Source organism: Daucus carota, chromosome 2 (genome assembly GCF_001625215.2).
Source record: "Daucus carota subsp. sativus chromosome 2, DH1 v3.0, whole genome shotgun sequence".
Taxonomy (NCBI): domain Eukaryota; kingdom Viridiplantae; phylum Streptophyta; class Magnoliopsida; order Apiales; family Apiaceae; genus Daucus; species Daucus carota.
The window spans coordinates 53,618,326-53,629,129 of NC_030382.2; the positions used below are offsets into that span (position 1 = coordinate 53,618,326).

Sequence of the window (10,804 nt, forward strand, 5' to 3'; positions counted from 1 at the left end):
TTTTTTATTTAGGAATCATAAAAGTAATATAATTCTTATTTTTCTATACATTAATATACAAATTATTAAAGAAGTACAATTCTTATTTTCAAAAATTATAATTTTATTTTATTAAAAGTAATACAATTCTTTTCTTATTATCAATTTTTTATTTAAAATCACGTTCAAGAATTCTAAAGGTCATACAAATCTTTTCTTATTAATATTAAATTCTAAATGTAACTCTAGAATCTAGAAGAAGGGTTCTTAATTTTTTTATTTAGGAATCATAAATTTAATATAATTCTTATTTTTTTATACACTAATATACAAATTATTAAAGAAGTACAATTCTTATTTTCAAAAATTATAATTTTATAGTTTTATTTTATTAAAAGTAATACAATTTTTTTCTTATTATCAATTTTTTTAAAGTGGCTAATATAATATTTTTTATCTATATTATAATATTTTTTTTGTTAAAACGGTACCATAGTTCAAAATAATTTTTATCCAGTTATAGTTATAATTTAAAAAATCAAGTTGAAAGATTCCAAAAATTAATACAATTTTTTTTTTTTTAGGTTCTAAAGATAATACAATTTTTTTTCTTATTTAGGAATGCCAATAGGAATAGGATTGTATTTATTTAAACTAATAATCATAAATAAATACAATTTATATTTAAGATTTGTAAAGTAATGCGTACAATTTTTATTTCCGATTTAGTCTTATAATATTCTTAAATTTCGAATAGAAATAAAGGATTGTAAAGATAATAATCATTGAGAAACTAATAGCAAAAAAATTAGAACCACAAAAAAAATAATAATTTTAAACTAATAAATAGGAATCAAAAAATAAAAATAATTTAAAAATAAAATAATAATATAAAATAGGAATCATATATTGATTTTATGATAATGTAAATGATTCTTGATAAGTATATATTGTGTTTGACGGGCACGGGAGGCGGCCCAAACTAATTTTTATCTAAATAATAATAAATTTTTTATTAGTATTATGTTTGACGGGAAAATGGCTAAAATAATTTTTTAACTATGTTTTTATCTATGTTATAATATATATTTTTGTTAAAACGGGATCACAGTTCAAATACTTTTTATCCAATTATAATCTTTAATTTTATCATAATTAGAATAATTTTTATTAGTATTGTGTTTGACAGTAAGGCGACTCAAACTAATATCTAAATTATAATGTTTTGTTATTGGTATTGTGTTTGACAAGAGAGCGGCTCAAACTAATTTTGATCTAAATTATAATATTTAATTTTATCATAAAAATAATAATTATGGATTAATATTGTCTTCGACGGGATGGAGTTCGAACTAATGTTATTATTAGTATTGTGTTTGACAGAATGACCACTTAAACAAATTTTTATACCAATTATAATATTTTATATTTGTGATATGTTTAACGAAAAGATGACTCAAAATAATGTGTATGCTATTATAATACTGATTTATATCAAAATTTATCACACCGCCGCGAAGCGCGGTTTTTTTCACTAGTTTCACAAGTATATACGATTTAATGTATATCAGTTGACATTCTTTGAAAATTTGAGATTTAAACCAAAACTTCAAGACTGTATAATCTAACTTTTATTAATTATCATTCTAAATACAGCATCTTAAAAAAAAAAAAAAAACTCTCCATATTTATATATAATTTTATTTTATATTAGTTGACATTCTAAATATGTCATTTTTAAAAATTTTGAGATTTAAATCAACTTATATAAGTTGACATTCTAAATACAACAATAATCAATATGTGCAAGTTCCACAGTCTACTATGTTCTAGGTACTGGATCTTTCAAAAAATAATATTGATCCAGGCCCCAGGGACAAAAATATGGGCGCACTAGCTATATATGCAAACTAAAATATAGTCCCTGTACTACTAACTAAGTTCTTGTGTCCTGTTGGATTTCTAGTGTCTCCTCCATAGATGTAGATGAAGAACGCTGCACCGATGATTGTGTATGGAAGGTTGTCTGTTTTGCGGTTTGGCTTCTGGTGAAAAAACTCTGAGATTGTGTACCTTGATGGAAGTCTCTTAAAGCTTTAAATCTTAAATCATCGGAATTTGTATTTGTTTCTGGGATCGTATCTGGAATGGGAAGTTGTCCCTCAAGCATGCTAACTACCTCTGACATGATCGGCCTGATTGATGGAGTTGCATTTGTGCACAGAAGAGCAACTTTCACCATTCTTTCTGCTTCTTCTTTGTCAACTTTAGATCCCAGGATTTTGTCAACAAGCTCCTCAAACTTCTTACTTGCTTGCAGATGGCAAGCCTGGAAAAAAGTTATATATCAGTGCTATTAATTATATTTATCAAGAATTCTAATACTTGAATATGGTCGATAGAAAATGGACAATGTAGGATGTCGGGAGTACCCAGTCTAAAAGACAAATGTAATCTTCACTCGGCATATAATTGTTGTTGTTCTTTCCGCTGACAATTTCCAGTGCTACTACTCCGAAGCTGTAAACATCAGCCTTGTCACTTAAGTAGCCCCACAACGCGTACTCTGGAGCCATGTATCCTCTGTAAACCAAGTGAAAATGGGAGAGATCAGAGTAATACTGCCTATTAAAGATCTTTTACATCATTTCAAATCTGAGAATATTGTCAGGTGTACTAAATGTGTGGATTTTTTTATTTTTTATTTTGGGGGTGGGGGGTGGGGGGGGGGGGGCGCTTACATTGTTCCAGCAATTCGAGTGCTTATGTGTGACTTGTCTTTATCATTAAGTTTAGCCAGCCCAAAATCGGAAATTTTAGGATTTAAATCCCCATCAAGAAGAACATTAGTAGCTTTAATATCTCTGTGCACAATTTTAAGTCTTGATTCTTCATGAAGAAAAGCCAAGCCTCTGGCAATCCCAATACATATCTTGAACCTTGTTGGCCAGTCCAGCATTAACTGGTTCTTTTCTGAACCTAAAAATAAAAAACACTAAAATATTGCGAACACCAAATGGATGATGAACCAAAAAGCATTATCTACTAATTTACCATAAAAACAATAGAATTTAACTAGAATAGAACTCACTGAACAAAGAATTGGCAAGGCTATTATTTTCCATAAACTCATACACCAGCAACAATTGATCTCCTTCAATACAACATCCATAGAGCTTTACAAGATTTGGGTGTTGTACACAGGAAATCATTGCAACCTCATTCAAGAATTCACGATTCCCTTGCCTCGATTGGGAGGATAACTGCTTCACTGCAATTACTTTACCATCAGATAATGTACCCTGCCACAAAACATTTACTGAGTCAGAACCAAATATATATGTTATCAGACTGCACTTCAGTTCAAAAGATACGTGAAATTACCTTATAAACTGAACCAAAACCACCTTCTCCAATCTTGTTAATGGCATCAAAGTTATTAGTAGCTGCTTTTATATGCTTTAAGGAAAAACAAACTGTCTGCAACTCTACTGCCTCAAAGTCTGTCCAAGGAAAATACTTGTATGATGCCACAATGAATTTGTTTCAAGAAAAAGAGGCAAAACTCCTAATATAGTACATCCTAATTTCAAAATCTTCACAACTGAACGTGTTTACTGTATTGTTGACCAAACATTGTGAAAATATGCCCCGTTCCTTTTTGTCATAGTGATGGTCTATATTTACAACTATTGGGTTCTTAGCAGAGGTCGGCCTCGAAACTTTTGAAGTCACCATATACGCCAATACAGAATGATAATTTATAACAGTAAGTAACATAAAAATTTGACAGTCCAAGTAAATTTTTGGTATGAAGAAGACCATATAAACTTTTAAGCAGCCTGGCTTCATTACTAGAAGCTAGCTTTCTGTACTTTTATGGTTCTTTCTCACCTTTCCCTCGACTTTTTTTGCCTTTGAAACATCCTTTCCACCAAAGGATGGTGATGGACAAAGCAATTACGCAGAAGACTGCAACTCCAACAATAAGATAGACATTGCTGTTCTTCTTTCCTCCAGTTTTGCAAGATCCAAAATCTGTTCATTAGTTCAAGATACTAACAGTTAATTTGCTAGACAACAAGATATCCCAAACAGAAAGGAAACTAGATACATATTCTTATAATAACACAGGCACGTATATATAAAGTTCCGTATACACCATAACTCAAAGCTGAAAATACAAGTACATCAAGTTTCACAAGTGGAACTATCTTTAGCATAACCAGGACTCTAAAAAGATAAATCGTAAAATATGAATACAGATAACCCTGCATATACACTAAAATACCTCAAATAAGTAGAACTGTGCATTAACAGATAAGGAAAAATAATTTACCAGGGATGAGTCTTCAAGAAGTTGTATTAATAAAGAAAGGAGATGGTGAGAAACAATAAAATTGTAATGTTAGGTCTCAGTTCAAATTTTCATTAGTTCAGTACCAATGTACCATTAAACTAAAACTTAAACATCTAGGCGCATCAAGTAGAATAAGCAAATGACCACCAATATTGGTCTCATTATACGTAGAGGAACCACATTTTGATACCACTATCATAGTTATATCTTTAAAATGCATGGTTTCTGACTTCATAGTCTAGGGTGACAAGTACTTACTTGGGTTCACTGAAATAGCCGATATTAAGGGACCATACACCCCTCTGCTAGGAACTCGTGTAGTCCCTTTGCCGGCCCAATAAAATCGGATTTCAATGATATTATTAGTCACACTAGCATTATATTGTTTAATCACAGGCCGTTGAGCTTCACCCGCCTCTTCTTCAATGTTAAAATCCTTTTCGACTAATTCTCCCTGAACCAAAACTGAGCTAAATCTTAAACATATCAAGGATTCACAAATGTAAATTTGAAACTTTGAGAATTTACCTGGATATAAATATTAAATATCCGCTTCCCAAGATTACTATAACTATTGTCATTTGTAAATTGTATTTCTGAAAAATGCAGAGACACCGCGTAACTCCCGTTTTGCAAGCAATATCGGAAATAAGTGAGTGAAAGAGGTGAAAGGCGTGCAGCAGTATACAAGTCTGGACTGTTGTTTGCTGAGGGCAATGATTTGATATAACGTGTATTTTGATAATTATTGTCATCCATGTAATCCCCAGTACTACTAAATCCCCAGAAATTATTAGATCTATAATATCTTGCTGAACCGCCTTCAGCTTCCGCATCTCCTTCATACAAAACTTTTTCAGAATTTTCTTTAATCTGTAGGTCATTTCCGCCACTATTGACATGTAGCGAACACCCATCTGTCATAGGGATGCATAAGCACTTTAATGAAAAGATACATAGCCTAAAAAATTTACAAACATGCATCAATAAATCACATATCAGGAAAGTTCCAAAAGAAACTTGTTTTAAATATATGAATGATTATATCATATATTATTCCTACCATCTGTATGGAGTTCCTCAAAGGCCCTTGTTGAAAAAAGAAAAATGAAACAAATTTAAATGTTTGATTTCACAAACCTCAAGACCTTTCGCCTCAATTTGCTAAATTTACACACACACATCAAACCTGTTAGATTTTATATCACCTCCCAACTTATGGATCAGATACTGCTTTCTTGATTGTACATTTTCACTTCTTAACTTTACTAGGTTGATCATAGCTTTCTTGATGAGCCTTTATTGTAAGAGTTTGGTAACAGCAAACCCATTTTGTTTTAAAATATTCTCGAGGGAAATTTAGAATTGTCATGATACAAGTAAAAAGGCCAAACCTTGAAAACTATAATTGCAAGTAAATTAAAGGATGTACACGATATTACATGAAGCATCAGTTTACATGGTTGTTACAACTTTTGACCCTTGATTTATTTACACAAAGGCTGAAGTTAACTTGCAAGCTAAGTCTGTTCATGTATGGATTTGCAAATATAGGCTTGTCTTAGTCCATTTCTTTACCCATAATATAATAATAATAATATTAATACAACAACATTTACCTAAGAAAGTACATGAAGAATTTAAGGCAGTTATAGACGCAAACAAAATCAAAGAAAAAAACATACATCTAGGACAGGTGAGATCTTCTGTGCATGGAAGAATTCCCCTCCTGTTACAGATGCTGATGAGATACTTTGGAAGGAATCACAGAATAAAAAGAAAATCTGGGTAAATCCTAGTCTCTTCTTCGTTTTTAGGTGTAATAGCAAGACATACTTTGTTTGAGGAAGGCAAAAGAAGCAACTCACAATGGATTTCCAGTAGAAGAGCTTTTAAACAAGTTGATGTAATAATTCCTGATTGTTAAAAAAATGAATCAGAATATTAATATTAAGAGTTACCAACTAATATGTTGCATACAAGAAGAAACAAAAAATCACGCAAAAGATTCTGACATGTTTGAACGACAAGTCGGTTGTCCCGGGCCTTGCCATGTAAAATTGTTGTAGGAGAGATCACTGCACACAATCATGAAGATGTTATCATCATATAAACAGATGTAATGACTTGTAGAAAAATAAATGTGTGATAAATTATACCATACTGGGTTTCTCACATAAGTTTCTCACATAAAGAGTATGTGTGTGTGAGTTATTCAAGCATTCTGTTTCTGAAATATATGTTAAAGTTTTTTTATATAAGAATACGGAAACATGAATTGTGGATTCTGGTAGATAGGCCCTTGCATCTACATCATGTTAACCCACGCAGGAAAAGCACAAACAGCAGCATCAAGATATATTACGTACACGCTAAAACCATCTTTTAAGATTGATTCTGGGATATTTCCACTTAGCATATTCCCGGCTAAAAACCTGTTTAGGACAGCGGCAGTTAGCATCATAGAGAACAAAAGGTAATATTTTGCACATGATACTCAACAGTCAATCAATACTTTGGAAGCAAAGCAAGTAAAAAGCTAGAACTTACCACCGGAGCTGAAAAACATTCTACTCATAAATTGGTTGAGAATGAGCATTTAAGTAATATATAAATCATGTGAAACTATATTTAAATAATAATACTGGCCCTGAAATTTCAGTGATCAATTCTAAAAGGATAAATCAATAGCATGAATATAGTTTTTAGAATATTATGCTGTGCTGAGACTGAATTTTTATATTATACTTACACCATTCTCAGACTTTTACCACTGATGTCATTTGGAATTTCCCCCACTAATCTGTTAAAGCTTGCATCCCTGATCAGATCACAATAGTTAGATGCTACCAGAAGATCAAGTACATGAGAGTACTAGTATTCGTAATAGACTAATAGTACATATGAAGTGGGCCCAGCAAATTTTTAGTAGTGGAAATATATCGATGCCTGTGATTTAATTTTAGAATGTTTAGTTCTTCTGCCTGTGTTTTCTAATCTCTTATACAAGGAGGGTTATCATTTGAATATCGTGTGTATGCTATTTTACTATTGGCCATTTGCATATGTTTTTCTGGTAGGAAGTGATTTTGAGATGCGACAGGAGTCTTTCTAATATCGTTTTGGAGTTTGACGCCATAGCTCAAGCGATTTCTTGGGTATATAGGTTCTGTGATCGTATTTTGGTTCCCGGGATAGTTCATGCCTTTGTTTACAGAACTTGAAGATAGAAAAGTAACATCACTTACACCACTTCAACCAATTGCATTTGCCAAATATATGGAGGGAATTCTCCAGAAAGATTGCAGCTTCTCAGGACCCTAAATCCACCAGTAAATTAATTTTAAACAAAAAAGTGGATGCATAAGCTTTATTACACCAATGAATGTATGACAAACTGATATTTGTATATCTGTATTGAACTTACAATCGTATTATTCCTGTAATTCTACTCAGGTCAGGAAATTGCTGAATTGGGCTTTTAATGTCGGTAATCCTCCTGTAAATTCAGAAGACACAAATTACACAACAAATTATATAAGAAATCAGTTATTCAATAAGCAAACCAAATTCATACAGAACAGATGTAAGAGGTCATTCACTCACAAGTCAATTAATTTCTCCAGAACCGATATGTTTGACGGTATAGGTCCCTCCAGTCCACTTCCACACATTTCTCTTTATTGACACATAAAATTCAATACTTTGCAAAAGAGAAGAATTAAACAAAAAAGCATCAAGATGGAAAAGATCTTACAGTCTGGTAAGAAGGTTCCAGCTCTGTATAAATTCAGGTATTGGACCACTAAAATTGTTGTCATTGATTCTACTGCATGTTCCAACAGAACAGTAGTCACTTGACAGTAATATTAAAAATAAAGACGGAGGTATGAAATATATTGATAAGGACTTACAAATCAGTAAGATTTTTCAGGCCAGCAAGAGTCGCTGGCAACCTCCCTGAAAATTGATTTGATGACAGCATCCTAGAATTCCAACATGTTACAAAATATGATATAAAAGAAAGTCAAACTGAGGAGGTCCATAAAGCCACACATCAGCAAGACAGCTCAGCACATACTTTGGGAGTGAATTAGTTAGTTAGGATATTCTGTTATTTTGTATAAAGGCTACATAGTGAGTATGAAACATAAAAACTTTCATATATACATTTTATTAGTAGTGGAATGATAGATTTCTCTCTAGACTGTTTCTGTGGTGATTGTGTTGCATAATTGAAGTTTTATAAAAGTGACACAACATAATGGAGCAGGTGAACAGGCTATGATGCACATAGATTTGAGTATATATTTAACACGAAAGCAACATATAACTCGGACATGAAGAGTCTTAGCATCTTACAAAGTTTCCAAGTTCTGCAGATTCTGAAACTCCGCAGGTAAAGTACCTGAAAATTCGTTTGCTTCAAGAGTCCTGTCAAAATTTTCCATTTAATCATAAACCAGCGAAACTCAAAAACAACACATACTTTAAGTATCTACAGAATGTGCTTTAAGTATAGTATCATTTTATGAGATTTGAAATTTTACATAGCCATCACGATGTCGACAAGATAAAACATTAGTAGAATTTGTTGGTTCACTTCTACTCGGATGCATCTTTTAGAACTTCATATCATGGACTTTCCGTGAAATATATCTAGTAGATATTAGATAACACTCATAATGGAGACCTACAGATATTTGAGAGTTGTAATATTTCCCAATTCCTTTGGAATTTTGCCTGACAAACGGTTTACAAGGAGAGAACTGCAACAAAACTTCAGTTGTTAAACCAAAAATTATCAGCATGTAACTTAGTTTAATAACATGCATAGTAGAAATGGCAGGCGTACATTAAAGTCAACTGTGTTGAACCCCACTCAGGCGGTATCGTACCACTTAGGTAATTGTAAGCAAAATCACTGCAAAATTTGGACTTCAATTAATTATCCCTGACATATTTATATACTTGAAGCATTACAATTGTATTCGATAGGGATCTTACACTTCACGGAGGTAATGGAGCTTTACTAGTTGAGGGGGAAGAACACCAGGAAGATTATAACGCTTGAGGACTCTGCAGATATATAATAAGTTTGAGCTTTAATTTCAAATAGAATTTATAACCATTTCCCATTAGGTGAATTCAGGACATTAAAGTTCTGAATGAAACCAAAGGCATTACGTTGAAGAATTCACATAAAGAATTTACTAATATACATCTTCACAAGACAGTTCTAAATAATAGAGGAGCGGGATATACAAGGTACGTTTGGTTTGGTATGGTGCGGTGCATTTTGAGGTACGGCAAAATGTATATATTTGTGTGAGCATGTGAGCGTGATTCTGTCACGGCAAAGGTGAAGTGGTTACTATTACTAATAAACCGAGATGTATAACTGACAAATAAAACTAACATGAACGAGTGAGATAAGAACACTGTACATCCTTACGACATGACATGTTGTGCTGTTGTCAAAGTCACACTCACAATCAACGCTACTTTCAGATCCCTCAGGCTTCGTAGGAGTTGTCCCAACTATTTCAATTTGGCATAAATCACCATTGAACTTCCAATATGTTGCCCCCATAGTAGAGGCGATTTCTTGAAGAGCGTCAACTGTACGACATACAGTAAACTTATTAATTGTTAATTTGACAAAAAACAGATAAACAAGAAATACTAATGTCAATTCTCTAACAAGCAAATATACAAAATACATATGCATAATATAAAATCTTGATAATCTGACCTAATTGAGCAACATCAAGAAGTATAATTCTACAACACACAATTATTGAAGAACACATAAGCATACAAACACAGTAATAAATCAAGAACTCGCTTACTTTCTTCTTGCAACATCTTGGACTCTGAAAATCTCAACACAAAGAAACAGCAGAACACAAGAATTTTGAGAACTGTTGGGGTCCAACCCATCATTATAAAGCCTCAAAAAACTGATGATGTCTACTTAAAGTGGAACTATGGAGTTTTATTACAGAACAAGTAGTCGTATGATCTTTTGGGTTTGAGTATGGTAATGATGGGTTTTGTTAATTGTTGTGGAGGTTGAGAAATATGACAAGTTGGGGGAGGACAATGAGCCGGAGATTGTCGGAACGCGACAGATTGATGCAGATAATGTAATGTACACACAAATACAACATTAGATACGTCAGTACAGACATGTGTTGATGGTTGTTATTTCTTGATACTCCAGTACTATTAATTAATCAAGGTGAAAGAAAAGTAAACGGTCACTTTTTCAATAGCCAGCCTGGTGATTGTTATTTTATATCTATAAATTCATTGCAGAAATCGGGAATCGGACCAAATCGGCTGAGGTACTGATTCAATCAGATTTATTTTAATATTAAAATATTATTTAATATTTAGTTATTATTATATTAGATATTTAATAACTATTATATTTACTATATTCATAAACTCTATAATTCT

The 10,804-nt window shown here is 32.2% G+C and overlaps 1 protein-coding gene across 3 annotated transcripts; it reads right to left on the reverse strand.

Moving 5' to 3' along the window:
* Positions 1–1,708: 1,708 nt before the first annotated feature.
* Positions 1,709–10,550, reverse strand: LOC108208952 (probable LRR receptor-like serine/threonine-protein kinase RFK1). Of its 3 annotated transcripts, XM_064088222.1 has the most exons (24): positions 10,192–10,550; positions 9,787–9,961; positions 9,347–9,418; positions 9,195–9,263; positions 9,037–9,108; positions 8,702–8,773; positions 8,254–8,325; positions 8,097–8,168; positions 7,946–8,017; positions 7,767–7,838; positions 7,588–7,659; positions 7,092–7,160; positions 6,709–6,774; positions 6,355–6,417; positions 6,208–6,255; positions 6,025–6,068; positions 4,868–5,256; positions 4,598–4,793; positions 3,874–4,017; positions 3,364–3,482; positions 3,071–3,281; positions 2,721–2,958; positions 2,412–2,562; positions 1,709–2,308 (listed from the first exon to the last, which is right to left on the reverse strand). In XM_064088222.1, the coding sequence occupies exons 1-24, from the start codon at positions 10,283–10,285 to the stop codon at positions 1,916–1,918; spliced, it is 3,045 nt and encodes a 1,014-aa protein (XP_063944292.1). In that variant the 5' UTR covers positions 10,286–10,550; the 3' UTR covers positions 1,709–1,915. The 3 variants fall into 3 exon arrangements, with proteins under 3 accessions (XP_063944292.1, XP_017235084.1, XP_017235085.1); XM_017379595.2 differs by lacking the exon at positions 10,192–10,550 and having other exon boundaries at positions 9,795–9,936; XM_017379596.2 differs by lacking the exons at positions 9,037–9,108; positions 9,195–9,263; positions 9,347–9,418; positions 9,787–9,961; positions 10,192–10,550 and adding an exon at positions 8,890–9,015.
* Between the last annotated feature and the right edge of the window lie 254 nt (positions 10,551–10,804).

What these genes read in the sequence shown, in the direction of transcription:
- LOC108208952 (XM_064088222.1), bottom strand. Translation starts at nt 10,285, where the DNA reads ATGATGGGTTGGACCCCAACAGTTCTCAAAATTCTTGTGTTCTGCTGT. An exon ending in TGGAACCTTCTTACCAGACT is followed by an intron (nt 8,018 to 8,096) that starts GTAAGATCTTTT and finishes GTGTCAATAAAG; the next exon opens with AGAAATGTGTGGAAGTGGAC. An exon ending in TTAAAAGATGGTTTTAGCGT is followed by an intron (nt 6,418 to 6,708) that starts GTACGTAATATA and finishes GATTGTGTGCAG; the next exon opens with TGATCTCTCCTACAACAATT.